Source organism: Phascolarctos cinereus, unplaced genomic scaffold (genome assembly GCF_003287225.1).
Source record: "Phascolarctos cinereus isolate Bilbo 61053 unplaced genomic scaffold, phaCin_HiC Scaffold_2;HRSCAF=192, whole genome shotgun sequence".
Lineage (NCBI taxonomy): Eukaryota > Metazoa > Chordata > Mammalia > Diprotodontia > Phascolarctidae > Phascolarctos > Phascolarctos cinereus.
Genome location: NW_027555625.1, coordinates 130,669,319 through 130,687,418, shown reverse-complemented (window position 1 = coordinate 130,687,418; position 18,100 = coordinate 130,669,319). Strand labels below are relative to the sequence as shown.

The window sequence follows — 18,100 nt, the reverse complement described above, 5'->3', positions numbered from 1 at the left end:
TGGCTAAATCTTTTTGGTTTTTGCTAGGCAGTGGGGTTAAGTGACTTGTCCAGGGTCACACAGCTAGTAAATGTCAAGCGTCTAAGGCCAGATTTGAACTCAGGTCCTCCTGACTCCAGGGCCAGCACTCTATCCACTGCACTACCTAGCTGCCTCCAGTTATTTTCTGTAGCAGTATTTTTACCTCTTTTTACAAAACTGTTGATTTTCTTTTTATAACTTTCTTGTGTAACTCATTTTTTCCCCATTTTTCCTTCTACTGCTTTTCTTTCATTTTAAAAATATTAACTCTTTTTAATCTCTTCAACTCATTTATAAGAATTCTTTTTGGGATTATGTTTAGTCTGCATTTTTCTGCGAGGCTTTTCAAGTAATTGTAGTCTTCTGTGTTTGTATCTCTGTCTTCCATGCTACCATAGTAGCTCTTTATAATCAGGTTCACTTTTTTTTCTTTTTTCACTTTTTACTCATTCTTCCATCCTACTTCTTGACTTTGGTCTTTTTGTTAGTGTAGTTCTCTGCTCACTTCTGGACAGATTTATCTGGCCTCAGCTCCTGTTTTTTTATGTCCTTCTGCTGTTTTCACAGATCAGTCAAGGGGCATGCACATTTTCTTTGTTTCCAGGGTAGTTTGATTGGAGGAGAGATTTGGTTTTTGCCCTTTGAGTTCTGCAGGGTTCTGGCCTAAATTTGGTTCTGTTGGGTTGTATGGGATTGAGTTTCATTAGACTACTACTGGACTCAATTACCATTAGCCTGCTGGGAAAAATTCTGTTGGTTCAGAATGACTGAACTACTGGATCCCTCTTTGGTCTTGGTCTCTTGCCTTGGTTATTCCGCTGCAGCCTTATGTACAAGGTTAAAGGTTAAAGCTGAGTCTCCCCTCAGTTCTTGAGCTGAGAGCTGCTCATCTAAGGTTTTGGACTTGTTCTTGCTCTGTCCATAACTAATGTCCCTCTCACTTTCTACTGCTCCTCTCTGCCCAAAAATTGTGACTAGGTTTCTGTCAATGAGCACTAGAATGCTCCCCACCACTGCTAATATACTTTTGTCCAGCTCCTCATTCCAGTGTCAACAGTTCTCTATGTCTTTCTTACTAAGTTGCCCTGGGGTGGAAAAATGACTTGGCTTTTCTGATCAGGATTAGAATTTGGTCTGGTGTGTTTTCTAGATTGTTGTGGAGGAGGAGGTGTTACTGGGTGAGCTGGACTAAAATGCTGACTTTCACATGTCATCTTGACCTTGCCCCCCATTATTATTAACAATAATTTATAATTATTAATTACAACTTATCAATTATTAATAATAATATGATTATTATCTTGTTCTCATCTTTGTCTCTTGGGGTCAGGTAGAAATTGGGACAAGTTGATATTTAGTTATTTTATATTTAATGTTGCATGAACTACTACAAGGGTGGATATAAAATAACTGCATTTTGTAGTTGAAATAGAAGTATTAGGATAGAGACTCCCTGACAACACTCCAATTCCAATAGAGGATAGGATAACAGGGATTACAAATACTTCATCTTGTTATTGTAATTATTGTGTATGGCATTATTAGTATCTTCTAAAATAGGTTACTGATTATTTTATTGTCATAGCTTTCTTTCCCTTAAAACCTAAAGAAAATGTTCTAGTTGGTTATGTTTTGGTTAATTGAGTTTTTATGATACTTAGGTGGTAGTTGTAGACTTGAAGTGAGTTTATATACCTTTTAATCTATATATAAAAGCAAATTGACCAGATAATATACTCCTACCTGCAAAGAGAATCAGTTCTAAATCTGGCGCTCCTGAAGATTTTGCTTATCTTTCACAGAGCCATCACTGAGCAAAGAAGCAGGCAAAGGGTTATTAGCCTCATGGTTCAGTGATTAAAGATGTCCTATTAAATATGACTACAGTGAGGAGCCATTGCCCTATGGTGATCTAAATACAGATGTACTTCTTTAATGAAGTAGATGTATTTCTGTGAAGTTATGTATATTTAATATTTTAAATGCCCTAGGGGGAGCTGGTTATTCATAGGGAACTCATGTTCAGTTCCTTTCTATAGTAAACAATCACCTCCTAATTTATGTGTTTTATAAATTTATATTGTATATAATTTTTCTTAAAGTGAAGGTCACATGTGCCCCTTTATCTAGAACAATGGTCTTGTAGCTTTTTGATGTTATGAAGCCCTTTTGCCCTGATTCATGCCTGAGTATTGTAACCTTTCTACTCTCTCCTCCCTCTTGGATTGGTGGTATTATAGTGTACTTGTATTGGAGTAGGTCTAAAGGTAATAGAGCTGACACCAATTAAATGTTTTACCACCATAAAATTTCTTCTAGGAGATGCTTGGAGGAATCCTGGTGTTTCTTAGAAATCAGTTTGAAAGGTGTTAGAAAAGTCTGAAACAAACAAACAAAAATCTACAGGAGTGTGTGAAGGAAAGCTTTTTATTATGCTTGTCCTGAGAAATGGGCACACTGCATCCTAGTGGCATGTGTGCCCCAATAGGAAAGACGAGCTGACTTTTAAATGGTTAGTAAAATCCATACTCCTCCCGGTTGAGCTGGGATTGGACCAGCTCATTGAGATTACACTCTTCCTGAACTGCCCATCCCATGTTACTCCTTGTCATGTTAATCCCTCCTGGTCATGTGTCCCATGTTAAAAAATGGCGGCTATCTCCACCCTCGGGGTATGTCAGCTAATATTCAATAAGCTTATTAAGCAAGCGCAGTGGGAGAAAAGCCTTTGCCCTGTCCTTGACCCCAACAGATTGCAACTGGTTTAGCCTCTAGGGCTCTGTCCTAAGGAAGTAGTGATTTTTCAGAGTGTTTAGGACACTTTCTGATTGGTTGAGGGACTATCCACAAGATCTTGGAAGCCCTCCTCAGAATTCCCGTGTTCTGCTGTGTAAATCTTTCTCACAAAGGGGCAGCTAGATGGCACAATGGATAGAGCGCTGGCCCTGGAGTCAGGGGGGCCTGAGTTCAAATGCAGCCTCAGACTCATGATACTCACTAGCTGTATGACCCTAAGCAAGTCACTTAACCCCAATTGTGTAACCCCCCCAAAAAAAACCCCACCAAGTTGTCGGTGTGTGATCAACATGCTAACCTCTGAAGTAACATTCGGCTTTTGTACTTTAAACTTATCTCTATCAAGTATTTATTTAATTCTTAGCCACTTGGCACTGAAAATGTGACTGTTCTTTGGTACCAAAAGTGAAAGCTATGTCCAAACATCTAGATCAGTGATGTCAAACTCAAATAGAAACAGATCCTCTGGTAGCCAAAGATCGACTTAGAAAACCACAAATTAGCATTATCTATGTTTAATTGCATTTTTAATTTATTTTTGTTAAAACATTTCCCAACTGCATTTTAATCTGGTTTGAGCCTGTTGCTGGCGATAGATATCTTAGGGCTGTGTGTTAGACACCTCCAATCTAGGCAAACAGATCTGTGGGGTCACTACTAAAACTATATTTCAGAAAACTGCTTTTACTAATAGAAAAGGAGAGTTCCTCATTAAATTGGGAGTGTATGGAAACTTCTGCCCTTTCTCCTCCCCCCCCTCCCTTTACAGGTATTTGAGAGAGGCTGTCTTTAATCATTGGTTTCTCATTCCACATTTCATCGGACTTAATCACTGATTGAATTTTTTATCTGCTATTTAAAATTTTTTTTTTATTTATCAGCAATCACTTCCATATTCTTTTGAGTTTAAAATTTTTCTCCCCTTTCCTCCCCCCCACCCTCCCTAAGACAGCGCACAATCTCATACAGGCTATACATTTACATTCCTATTAAACATATTTTCATATTAGTGAAGTTGTAAGTAAAAATTAAAACCAACAGGAGGAGCCATTCGAAAGAGAAAATAAAGCTCAACAGAAGAGGGAAAAAATGGTAGCGATTCAACTTCCATAGTTCTTTCTTTGGATGTGGATAGCATTTTCCATCATGAGGCCTCTGGGGATGTCGTAGATCCTTGTATTGCTGAGAAGGGTTCAGTTTATCAATATTGGTCATCGTACAACATGGCTGTCATTGTGTACAACGTTCTTTTGGTTCTGCTCACTTCACTCAGCATCTGCTATTTTTGATTTGTGAAAAATCAAGTCAGCTAGCCTAATTCTAGTCAGAGTACTAAATGTAATTTTAGCATCTCATAATGCTTTCTAAAATTCAGATTTTTTGTATTTTCTCAGTGCAAAAAGTAAAGATGCTTTTTTGTTGTTCTTTAAAGAACATAGTTTAAGGCCCCTGAAGTTCACTTAGCAGTTAATGATGGAAAATTTAACATTCTGCTGCTAGACCCTGTCCACACTGGTAAATCTAACAAAACTATTTTTAACACAGATGAGAATAATCTTAATTTTTTTTGTTTTTTTAAAGAGAAACATTGAATATACTTTACCTGTAGTGTTATATATTCCTTTTTCTGTTACTTCAGAAACTTAAGGTTATTCTTCTCTAGAGACTGTCTGCTTTCATTGTGGATCACGAAAAAGACTGTCACGTCAGCCTATTATGACCGTGGCTGTGCCACATCACCATAAAATTATTAAAATACTTAATATTGTTAAGTGGTTAAAACAGGGGAGCTAAAGACCACTGAAATGTGAGAGAATGAAAGTATATGTTTTAGATTTTATATTTTAAATGTATATTCCCTGAAAGATATGGGCAAATTAAGATGAATTGAACATTGCCAATAGGAGTTGGATCGAGGTAGCCTTTTTTACTGTTCCACTCATAGGAATGCCACCTGTCATTGTCAATAAAGGTGTCTTTCTACCCATATCGCTTTTTATATAGCTTTTTATACTTCGGACAAATGAATCATGGAAATGAAATGAAGTGAAATGTGGAACTCCTTTACATTTTTCACCATTCTTATCTCATGTATTTTCTAGTGGCATTTGAGACTGCTGACCTCTGTCCTTTTAGAAATGATCCTCTTGATCAGTTTCTGTGTAATTTCTCCTTCTAATTCTGGTACTTACTGTCTATATGATGGAGGCAACTCATTTTATCCTTCTTTGTTTCTGTGTCTTCATCTATGAATTGGGAATAATAATCATCCATTCAACCAATATTAATTAGGTGATTGTTTGCAGTGCACTTACACTAAGTGCTGGGGAATATACAAAGTTTAGCTGAGATATTTATTCATCTCCCTCATGAAGTTGTTTAACATTGAGATAAGACACAAAAGCAACTATAAAACATAGTATTACATGATTAGAAGGCTACTAAAACAAAGTATGACAGACCCACGTGAGAAGGTAATATTTGCACTAAACTACTTTACAGAGTGGTGTAAAACTTTATAATGTTGTTATTACTATTGTCATTCAAGTCTTTCTCCTTTTTCTCTTTTCTGTTTATATACTGCCCCCTACTTTTGCAAAGAAAGGAGGGAGGAATATTTTCTCATCTCATCTTCTGGACCAAGCTTGGTATATATCATAGCCAATGATCTTGTGACCACATTGGTTTCCATATTTGCCAAGCTGGCCAGCTACTTCAGCTCCCCTTCTTCCTCATCTGACTTCTGCATCTCTGTGTTGGCCCTTCCCTACTGACTCAGTGATGCAAGCTGAAAAAGCTCATGTTTGTGGCAGAAAAAAAGAGTTGCTTTTAAGTGATCATTTTATGTTTAGTTCTGTGTTACTGCAGTTTGCTGCCAGTTTTTCCATGCTCACTATGAGAAGCATTGTAGTGTAATGAATGGTTGGACCTGGAGTCAAGAATTGGGTTGCACATTATTAAATTTCATGTTACAGTTATTTCCATCTCCATTGTTGTGGTCATTATGTGCATCATTTTTCTGGTTCTGCTTACTTCACCCTATCAGTTCATAATAATGAATAATAGTAATAATAATAATAAACCTAACATACAGCACTTGAAGGTTTAAAAAGTGCTTTACAAATATTATCTCATTTGATCCGCACAACATACCTATTGGGCAGGTGTTATTATTATCCCCATTATATAGATGAGGGAAGATGCAGATGAAGGTTAAGTGACTTGGCCAGTGTCACACAGCAAGTAAGTGTGTGATGCTGAATTTGAATTTAGGTTTTTTTGACCTCAGGTCTAGAGTTCTATCCAGTGTGCCACATAGCTGCCTTATTTCATATTATATAAGTCTTCCCAGTCTTCTCCAAGTTTTTCATATAGGTCATTCCATATGATGCAGTAATATTCCATTATATTCACGTACCATGGTTTGTTCAGTGACTCATTCAACAGGCATCTACTTTATTTCTAGTGCTTTGCTGCCACAAAAAGTACCACTATGAATATTTTGGTACATACATTACCTTTGTTTCTGACTTGGGTTGATTTGGCCTCCCTTGACCTGTGTCTAATAGTGGGCTCTCTAAGCCCAAAGGTAGAGATCTAGAACTGGAAGGAATCTCAGAAACCATCTTGGTCAAATCCCTTATTTTATAGATGAGAAAACTAAGGCCCAGGGAAAGTAAGTAACTTGCCCAAAGTCATACAAATAGTAAACGTCAGTCAGTAAATCAACAAGTCAAGTCAGCAAGTATTTATTAAGCATTTACTGTGTGTCAGACACAGTGCTACATATAGAAGCCGGAAGAAAGATAGTCCCTGCCCTCAGGGAACTTACATTTCTGATGGGGAAGACAACACATAAAAGGGCATTGAAAAGCAAGGAAAGAGATGGAGGTACCAGCAGTGAGGGGATTGTAGAGAAACTCCAGGAGAATCAAGAATGTAATACAAGTGTACTTGCATTTATTTAAGTGACAAGTATTAGATACTAGCTTTAATACCAGGCCTTGATGCAAAGACAGTAAAAAAAAATTTTGTCCTCAAGGAGCATATATTCTAATGGTGGGGGGAGAGAAAATGTAAATAACTAGGTACAAACAAAGGGGTTAGATGGAGGGTAGAAAGGAGAGGTATTTAGGAGCTAGAGGGATTGGAAAAGGCCTAGACTTTGAGCTGAGTCTTTAAGGAAACCTGGGAAACTAAGAGGCAGAAGTGAAGGTGCAAAGTTTTCCAGACATGGAGGGTGTGCTTTTCAAAGGGAGATGGAATGTTGTACTGAAGGAACTACAAGTAGAACAGTGCAGCTGGATCATAGAGTAGTGGAGGAATGAAATATAAGAAGACTAGAAAGGTTGAAAGGGGTCAGGTTATGAAGGGGTTTAAATGCCCAACAGAAGGCTTTATATTTGATCCTGGAAGTAATAGGGAGCCACTGGATCTCATTGGGCAAAGGATTCAAAAGCCTAATCCTAGGCTTGAGAAGAATCACCTTGACACCTGAGTAGAAGATGGATTAAAGTGGGGAGAGATTTGAGGTAGGAAGACCAGTTAGAAGGCTTAACACACTAGTTTAGGCAAGAGGTAATGAGGACCTGACTAAAGTTCTGACTGTCTGAGGGGGAAAAAAAAGGAGATGCATATGAAAGATCTTGTGAAAGAAGAAATGACAAAATTTAGCAATGGAATGGATGTGAGGGATGAGTAGTAGTGAAAAGTGAAGGATAAGATTACAGTTGCAAGCCTGGATGGTTGGGAGGATAGTAACGTCCTAGATAATAATGGGGAAGTTTGGAAGATGGGAGGGTTTTGGGGGGAAAATAGTGAGTACTGTTTTGGACATGATGAGTTTGAGATGCTTATGGGACATCCAGTTTCAGATGTCCATGAGGCAGTTGGAGATACAGGACTATAGCTTGAGGGAGAGATGGGTTGAATAAATTGATCTGGGAGTCATCTACATATAGAAAATAATTGAACCCATAGGACCCGATGAGATCACCAAATGAAGTAGGGTAAAAAGAGAAGAGCGCTGAGGACAGACCATTGAGGTACTCCCATGGTTAGTGGGTTTGACCTAGATGAAAATGTAGCAAAGAAAACTGAGGTGGAATGATTGGGTGGATAGGAGAACCAGGAAAGATCAGTGCCTTGAAAATCTAGAGAGGAGAAGGTGATCAGTAGCATTAAATGTAACAGAGGAGTCAAGACTGTTGATCGAGAAGAGGCCAATAGATTTGGCTGTTAAAAGATCACTGGTTATTTTGGAAAGGGCAGTTTCTCTTATTGAAAGATGAAGTCTGAAGCCATACTACAGAACGTTTACAATCTAATGAGAGAAGAATTGGAGGCAGTAGACAACTTTTCTTAATGAGTTAAGCCAGGAAAGAGGAAGAGAAATATTAGATGACAGCTAGTGAAGACAGTAGGATCAAATGGGAGGTTTTGTTTTGTTTTGTTTTGTTTTAAAGAACAGCAAAGGGATAGCTAGGTGGCACAGTGGATAGAGCACTGGCTCTGGAGTCAAGAGGACCTGAGTTCAAATCCCACCTCAGACACATGATACTCACTAACTGTGTGATTCTGGGCAAGTTACTTAATTCCAATTGCCTCACCCAAAAAAAAAAACCAACAGGAAAAAACATTGGAATCTTTGTAGGCACAGGGAAAGAACGAGTAGATAAAAGATTTAAGTTGGGAGAATGGGGAGGATAGTGGGAGCAATTTGCTGGAGAAGTTGGAATGGGGATAGGATCAAGGGCATATATAGGGGTTGGGTTGGGCAAGGAGAAGTGTCACCCCTTTGTTTGAGACTGGAGTGAAGGAGGGGAAAATGTCTCAATAATGTGAGATCAATAAGAGGAGGGGAGAAAGGGGAAGCTGTTAGCAGTGTCTGACACATGGTCTCAATTTTTCCATGAAGTAAGAAATAATGTCTTCAGCTTAAGGGGGAGGGGGGTGCCCTGGGATGTTTTGAGAGGTGGAATTTGAACCTAGATCCTCTGATTCCGAGGTATGTATATTTTAGTCACTTTTCAAGCATAATGTCAAATTGCTTTCCTGAGTGGTTTTACCAATTCACAGCTCTACTAGCAATCTGTTAACATAATTTTCTTGCCACAGTTTCACCAAAATTGCCTATTCCCAACTTTTGTCTGTTTTACCAGTTTGCTAGGTTTGAAGTGAAACCTCAGAGATATTTTTATTTATATTTTATTATTAGTGATATGGTACAGTCTTTCACATAGCCAATAATAATTTCCTTTTTTTATTTTAAGAACTATTTATTCATGTCCTTTGATCACTTATCCATTAGACAACAGCTCTTGGTCTTATGCATTTGTGTTAGTTCGCGATATGTCTTGACTACAAAACCCTTATCCAGGGGTGTTTGATGCAAGTAATTTCTCCCTATTCATTGACTTTCTAACTGTATTTCCTCAGTTCCTATCCCCTTTCTTATTAATCTTCTTTAAAAATCTACTCAAAGTAGCCCTCTTACCTTCATTATCTAAAGGATAAAGCTTGACTTTTTCCTAACTTTATAGCCTACTCTTTTACAGAAACCCCTGGTATATTTACTCACTCTTCATTAAGCCAAGTGTTTATAATTTGAATAAATGATTGATTGATTGTTTTGAATCTACTAGACCACCTAACATAGTGTTTTGAACATAGCAAATGTTTTGAACATTCGGCAAATACTTGTTAAACAAGTTGTTTTGGGAAAATTCATGCCAGTGTTATAGGTCCATATTGCTATGTCAAACTCTTATTGTAGTTATATTTTGAATGATACAGTTGGATTTATAATATATCTAAATTCTTGTAAACTATGCTATAATGTAGTCTTTTTATTCCTATCTAATTGACCCCTCACCTTTTCTCAATCCTTTCACACCTCTATTCCCCCCTTCCATTCAACTGAAGATCTCACCTACTTAACTGAGAAAATTAAGGTCACTCTCATTAACTTCCTTTTATCCCCTTTTCTTCCTCTTAATATCCCTTTGCATAATCCCTCACTCATTCCATTTTTTAGTCTCTGTTAATGAGGTAGCACTTACCATGTTCCAAACACTGTACTAAGATCTGGAAAACAAATAGAAAATAAACAATCCTTGCCCTCAAGGAGCACATATTCTAATTGTGGTAGATAACACATAAAATAAGGTTTCATATTTATGGAGTAATGGCATAGCAAATGGTCCCCTACCAGGAATATAGTGTGCCCCTCATCCCAGCCCCTCCCGTCTTGTCCAACTGATTGTCCCTTCAATATTCTCCACCCCACTTCCTCCAATCTTTATTTATTGGTTCCTTCTCTTCTGTCTTCAGCCATGCCCAGATCTCTCCCCCATCCTTAAAAATAAGTCACTACACTCTAGCATCCCAACAAACGATCATTCTGTATCGCTCTTTTCCTTTCTCAGCCAAACTCCAAGAAAAAAGGCTATCTGTATTTGTTATCCTTGTTTCCCCTTTCACTTCTCAACCCTTTTCAGTTTGGTTTCCCACCTTATCACGCAACTGAAATGGCTCTCTCCAGTTGGTTTCTTAATTGCCATATCTTTTGCCAGTTTTTTTTTTCTGTCTTCTAAATCTCAATCACTGATGCATTTGACATTGTTTCCTATCCTCTCTTCCTGGGTACTTTGCTCTCTAAGTTTTTATGACACTGTTTTCTTCTGGTTCTCCTACCTGTCTGACCACTTTCCAGTGTCCTTTTCTACTGGGAGTGAACCTTAATGCTCTGTGCTGGGACCTCTCCTTTCCACTATATATTCTCTCAATGACCTCATGTAGCTCTCCCATGGGTTTAATCTGTCTGCAGATTACTCCCAGATCTATGTAAGCAGTCTTAGTCCTCTACTGCATCACAGACTGTTTATTGGACTCTTCTGCCTGGATATCCCAGAAGCATCTCAAACTCATTATGGCCAAAGCAGAATTCATTATCTTTCCCCTAAACCTACCTACCCTGTTTTTCAAACTTTTTTATTTCTGTCAGAGATACCACCATTCTTCCAATCTCCCAGGTTTTTAACTGTTCAGATGCCAAATCTTGTCTCATCTACCTTCATATCTGACACCCTGCTTTTTTCTTCTCCCACTGACACTATCTTAATTCAAGCTCTCTTCATCTCTGCCTAAATTATTGCAGTGGACTTCTTATTGGTCTCCCAAACTCAGATCTCTCCCTAATGCGTATATACAGTTGCTAAAGCAAATTTCTTCAAGCACAGGACTGACTATGTCATTCCTCTATAAACTCCAGCAGCTCTCTAGTGTATCTAAGATAAAATATAGATTCCTTTTGCTTTTAAAGACCTTTGTAACCTGGTTCCAGCTTACCTATCCAGCCTCATTTTATGTTATTATTTCTCTCCCTGCTCTCAGAGGCTCAGACAAACTGGCTTTCTTTCTGTTCTTAGACAAGACACTCCACCTTTTGTTTCTCTGCCTGTGCTCCCCTCTCATCTTTGCTCCTCACAGAATCCTTCTGTCCCTTCCAGCAGAAGCTCAAACCCAATTTCTTCCATGCATAGTCTTTCCTGATGCCACCTAACTGCTGGTGTCCACTATCCTTAACTATTTTGAATTTAAGGATAAGGATAGAAATTGAACCTAAGATTACATTGATGTGAGGGATTCTGTCCTACATTAGGACAGAATCTTCTTTGCTTAGAGTTGCCTAGAGCACTGAGAGGTTAAATGACTTACCCAAGGCTAAACAAGTAGGATGTTTCACAGGCACAGCTTGAACTCAGATCTTCCTGGTTTGGAGACCAGCTCTATCCACAGTGCTACACATGGCCTTCATTTTGCATTTATTCTGAATATATTTACTGTGCACTTGTGTACTTTGTGATTTTTTCCCCCTAGTCTATTATTCACTTACCTTGCATTCTTTTTTTATTTTGCCTTCCTTTCCTCTCTTCGTCTAGCCCCTCCCCACCCACTGAGAAGGCAAACAATATGAAATCAATTATACATGTAAAATCATGAAAAACATATTGGCTTTGTCACATTTTCTCCTCTATAAGAGAATGTACTTTCTTTGAGAATAGGGATTGTGTCTTTTTTTTTTTTTTTGCATTTTTATCCCCATTGCCTGGAATAGAGCCTGGCATATAGTAGACATTCAATAAATGCTTGTTGATTGAGTAATGTAATGCATACCAGTAGGGCAGAGACTTTTAGATTACAGCGCCGTTGGCAATAATTTTAGTTTGTGTAAATTAAACTTAAATTCTGAAAAGAAGGTTGTGGGAACAAGAAGAATTCTCCTTGTGTCTTTTATTCTACCTCAAGTGGATTTCCATGCTAGAGCTGCAAAGTGGACCAAAAAATAGGTGCTGGCTTGGAGCCAAAACCACAACAGGTGATTGGTGAAATGAAGCCATTGACTCACACACCTGCCACCTTAATATGATGTATGTGTGAAATTTGAAAAATTGTATTAATGAGAATGTAATTGTCTTCTGAAATTGGGTGTTTTTGTTTTATTGAATATGTTTTGAATAGCAACTAGTGCTACATTTTTTTTAACTGGGCTAGTATTTGATTTTGCTCTCAACAAATTGCTGTGACCCAAAGAAACATGGACTGTGTAGGTTATTCTGGGGTACTTTTGTATGAAACTATCATGTTAAACCCTTTTGTCATTTATCCCTTTTTGTTATAATGTGAGCAACTTGAAGGAATTGAATGAAAATTTTTGAGTTTGTCATCTTTTTTTGGTGTTATGTATAATTTCATAAGATCTGCTGTTATTTTCAAAGCATCTCAATGAAATTCCATTCCTTCTATAAATTAAAGTTTAGTTTCTAATATATTTAATGGTAGAAGAAGAGAAAATATGACTCTTAGGGTTGGTTTGAAATGAGACAAATTTCAAAACTTAAAGCATCATCTTTATGTTATATTTTCTTTGCTTTTCTGCTGTAAAGACAGTACTATTTTCCTTGAGTTATTTTAATTTAATCTTATTTTTAAGTGGCCCAGCTCCCACTGGCTCTCTTGCCCCCCCCCAAAAAAAATTCCCTTTTCTGGTTTGTTACCATTTTCTCTTTAGGGTTTTATTTATTTGTTCCTCTGTCTTGCTTTTATCTGGTTATGTATACATTCTTCCTCTTTTTTCCTCTTTGTCACGTAGATTCCTCATCCTCTCCTCCCCTTTAGCTGTTCCTCTTCATTAGTTTTTTAATTTGTTTTTGCATCCCTTTCCAAAAAGGATTTCTCTCACTCTCTTTATTATCCATCCTCTCTGTTTATTCTAAAGCCTCAGTTTTGATTTATGACCCTTATAATCATCTAGTCTGTCTTTTCTCTGTATTCTTTATACAATCAAAGCTTCCAGGGTAGCCATTTGAGGGCTCTTCCCTTAGCTACCACTTCTGCCACTGCCTTGAAGTGCTTACTTAACCAACGCATTCCCATTTCCATCTCCCAGAACAATGTCAGTCATTGTATGTGTCAGAGAGGAAAATGCCCCATGGTAGGGTCACACTCCTCCCACTGACATGTATCCTTTCTTTTGATCATTTTTCCTATATTTGCCAGGAAGTCTACTTCTTGTGCCTCTGCTCTCCTACTCCTCCAGGTACCAGTTGCCCTGGGGGTTCCTCTTACCCCCATCCCAGGACTAGCAGACTTTTCAGGCACCAAATACTTCAGACCTTCTCCAGTTTGAGGTCCTTATCTCCCCTCACCCATAGGAGTATTCATCAGTGGAAACCCATCTCCAAAATAAGGCCTTCTCACTTTCAATTCTACCCTCTCCTCACTCCTATAGGCTCTTCTCTTTCTAAGATCACAGAAGTAACCTTCTCCTCATTGCTAGCCCTTGATTTGACCACAAATACTAGCCCTTAATTTAACCCCAAAACATCCCTCACTTTACTCTATCTACCTACTCCACCCTCCCATGAATGTAGTCCCACAAAAGAAGAATTTACCTTATAGGAAAGGTGTCACAAGTTTCTGTCCATAATGCCCTCTGTTCCCCTCTTAACTGTTACCTCTACTAAATTTGTCTTCATCTCTATCTCCCTGTATACCTTTAGAAAGAAGTCTCTTACTAGTCTTTCTGTTGTCACTCTGTTCCTGTTGCTGTCTTCATTTATTCACTCCTATTGCAATTCTGTTGTTTGAGAAGCAAATGATTTCTTCAGTTTGAATTTTCTTTCTAAAAATATTTCAGACTCTTTTATTATTGAATATCCATCTTTTGTCCTGTATGGTTAAGCTCAGATGCTCTACAGAACACATTATTCCATTCCCTCCCCGTTATTCTGGTAGGTATGGAATAGTCTTGTGTTATTCAAATATCCTTTCCTTTAGATTTGAAAGTCTTTTCCTGGTGGCTTGTAGAACTTGATGTTTCTGAATTGAATGGTTAAATTTAATTACTATGTGTTTTGGAGTTTGTAGCCTTGAGTTTTTCCTGGAAGTCATCTGTGAATTGTTTCAATTGAGATTTCATTTTCTATGTTTAGAAGTTCTGGGCAGTTCTTTTCTATTCTTTTTTTCATTATGGTGTTAAGATTTTTTTGTCCTTCTGGGAGACCTGTGATCCTTAGGTTGACCTTATGCATTTTGCGTTCAAGATCTGTGTGTTTTGCTTGCATGAGATAACATTTTCTTTTAATGTTTTTGTTCTTTGCTTCTGTTCTTCTGGGTTGTTCTTCACTTCTGTGTATTTGCATTCCCAATCTATGGTTCTGTCTTTTCTTTTCCTTTGGTGAGGCTTGTCTTTGCAGATAAAAGTTTTTCTGTTCTGCTCATTTTTTTGCTGTGCAGGAAATAAATTCTGCTCTCATAATTCACATTTCTCTTTAAAACCACTGAGGAACAGTATGTTGTAATTCCACATTCTCCTCAAATTCCACAGGGTCCTCTGTCTCATGAAATGTTGAATCTTTTCCCTTTGTTTTGCAGTAGAGATGCTGAAACTCATTTACTAGATCTGAAGGCCATATTTCTTTCTGTTATTATTCCTCCTGTTGATGTATCTGTTTATGTTCAAGTTCTTTGAGATTTCTTCTTCCTGAAATCTTCTTCCTCTTCTTCCCTGATTTTTCTTATCACTCACTTTTTGACTCTCTCCCCTCTGATTGTAGTTTCCTTGAGGGCTGGATCTGAAAGCATCTCAGCTTCCTTCCACACTGGTCAGGTCACAGTTCATCAGGCTAGGTCTCTGCCCCAGCTGACTTTTGAATGGTGACAACTGGTCCCACCTGAGTACTGTGCTCTTCACTCAGGTTTGGTCCACCAAATCTGTGTTGCACAACCCCCCACATGCACAGTGTTCTGTCCTGGTGACCTGTCCCGCTCACTTTGTTCCTTAGTTCTTTGGCCTGGCACCAGCAGTTCAGAGTCTGCTGATACTCGCAGTTCAGAGCCTATTTTCCCTGACCAGTTGTAAGGATTGAAGAAAATGATCTAGAATACTTACAAATGCTTACATCATCTTAAGGCAGAAGTGGTGTTCTTGTTTTCCAGGTTTGTATTTCCTAGTACATAATTTTCTTTTTATTCTCTTTTTGCTAATGGGTTAGTATGCCTTTTTCTCTCCTCCATTCTCATTATGTATGCTATTTACTTTAGCTATTTTGTTCTGTTTGCTAAAACTTTAATTTTTTTTTGTTGTTGTTGTTACTTACCCTACAGAGACCAAATGAGAGGGTTAACATTCTATCTGAAAAACCAAGAGAAGATTCTATGGTATTAGAAGAAACACCGGTGAGTTGACTAATGAAAATGGTATTTGTTTGTCTCCACCCTTCACCACCACCTGCATCCCTCCAAATGCTTTTTTAAAACAAAAAATCATAATTAACCCATTTAAATGTTATAGTTGCAAATCTCATTTATAAAATTACATTGAAATAAAATTTGGAACTCTTAAGAAATAGATATTTTCTTTTTTTGTGTATCAAATTTATTGATACATTTTGTTTTGACATAGTAAATTTTTCCCTTCAAACACCCAAATTTTCTTTAAAAGTATATTCTTTGGACATTGTATATCAAGTTACACAAAATAGCGTGACAGTGTGTGACTTAATAGTGTGACTGTGACTAATGGCACCTGTCAGTTTTAGGTGTATACAATTTTCTGGACTCCTCCCTTCCTTCCAAAGGAGAGGGGGAATGCAGGTGTAAAACAGTGTCAGTATTATTGGATTCAGTTGATGTATTGGTTTTGTTGAATCACTTTTTATAAAAGTTCTTTGTTAGAAAAGATGATCTTGGGGCAGCTAGGTGGCGCAGTGGATAAGGCACTGGCCCTGAAGTCAGGAGGACCTAAGTTCAAATCCAGCCTCAGACCAAACACTTGACACTAGCTGTGTGACCTTGGGCAAGTCACTTAACCCCAATTGCCAAAAATTCAAAAAGAAATAAAAAGAAGAGATGATCTTAGCGGGGACAGGATGGGATGTATTTGGAAATGAAAGACAAAAGATAGCAATAAAAATTTTATTTTTTTAAGCTTTTATTATTTTATTTTTCCCCAGTAATATGTAAAAACAATTTTTTTAATTGGTATAGGTTATATGTGTGTAGTCATGCAAAAGATATTCATAATAGTCATGTTGTGAAAGAAAACATAGACAAGAAAAAAATAAGTAAAATAAAGAAAGTAAAAAAAAATATGCTTCAGTCTGTATTCAGACACTATCAGTTCTTTCTCTGGGGATGGACAGCATTTTTCAACATGAGGCCTTCAGAGTTGTCTTGGATTATTGTATTGCTGAGAACAGCTAAGTCATTCACAGCTGATTGTCTTACAATGTTGCTGTTACTTTGTACACAATATATTTCACTTTGCATCAGCTCATGCAAGTCTTTCCAGGTTTTTCTGAGAGCATCCTGCTCATCATTTCTTGTAGAACAATAGTATTTCATCATAATCACACACCACAACTTGCTCAGCCATTTCCCAATTGATGGGCGTCCCCTCAACCTCTAATTCTTTACCTCCAGAAAAAAGCTGTTATAAATATTTTTGTACATATAGGTTCTTTACCTTTTTGTTTTTTATCTCTTTTGGGATACAGACCTAGTAGTGGTACAATAAAATTTTAGAGGTGGGTACTTTCACTGAATTTTTTTTTCTACCCCGCATAACTATTTGTCTTCTTTCTCTTGGTCATTTGTATAGACTCTAAAGATGCCCTTTGACCATTCTGGGAATGATTTTCTGGTTATTTTCATTCATTTAGTCAACACACATGTGTTGAGCATCATCTTTGAACTAGGTTAACAAATACTGAGGGCAATATGAAAAAACAGTGAAAAAAAGAATCTCTATTGAAGAAACTTAGAATCTAATCTTTTTTTCTTTTTTGGAGTGTTAATAGCAAATGTTGAAGGAAAAGAAACCTAATATCTATAAAACCCTAAAAAAAGCACAATTCATATTTATTCAGTTTTCTTTTTATACTTCACACACAGTTTAACTTTTGTTATCATTGTGGTGAAATTTCTTTCCTGTAGGTTCAACAGTACCTACCTTCCCTTCCAGCGGAAGTGAGCACTGGTGTGAAGTTCCAAGTTGGTGACCTCGTCTGGTCTAAAGTGGGAACCTATCCTTGGTGGCCTTGTATGGTTTCAAGTGATCCCCAACTTGAGGTTCATACCAAAATTAATACAAGAGGTAAGAACCAATAAGCAAATATTAGATGCAATCATTTAAATACAAATTAACATTAAGTGCTTTCTCCTTCTCTTTCATACTGTAAAAGTGTGTAATATCTATTACTAGTACCCCTATACTTAGTCTATAGCTCTGTTTGTTTTTGTTTCATTCCAAGTTTGATCTGACCCTTTTGGATCAAAGGGACAATGAGTAGTCCATACCTAATCTTAAAAAGGATTTAGAATAGGATCACATGACTGCTCATGTTTGGAATCTCATGTGTAATATACGCGTGCCCAAACCCCAGTGCCTTTCATCATTTTAAATTCTGAAGCACAGTTTTTAAAATGTGTAAATTTGCACATTTCAGTCAGGAGTCAGAGATATCATAGAGATAAAAATGGTAAGGTTTGGCAACTGCTTCGACATGTGAGATGAGGAATCAAAGACGATACCAAACTTAGAAACATCAGACACTGTCAGGATTGTGATACCTTTGATAGAAATAGGAAAAGTCTGGAAGAGAGAAGGTTTTGGGGAAAATGATAATGAGTTAAATTTTGGATATATGGAGTTTAAAATGTCTCTAAGACATCCAGTTTGAATTATCCAATAGGCAAATTGGGAGTTGTGATCAAAACT

At 37.5% G+C, this 18,100-nt stretch overlaps 1 protein-coding gene across 1 annotated transcript in view; it reads left to right on the top strand.

The window, feature by feature from the left end:
* The window catches only part of NSD3 (nuclear receptor binding SET domain protein 3), a 152,727-nt gene that overhangs the window by 71,724 nt on the left and 62,903 nt on the right, over positions 1 to 18,100 (top strand). Inside the window, 2 exon segments of the mRNA XM_020985237.2 lie at positions 15,487 to 15,558; positions 17,317 to 17,476. Coding sequence (XP_020840896.1) covers positions 15,487 to 15,558; positions 17,317 to 17,476 — 232 coding nt within the window.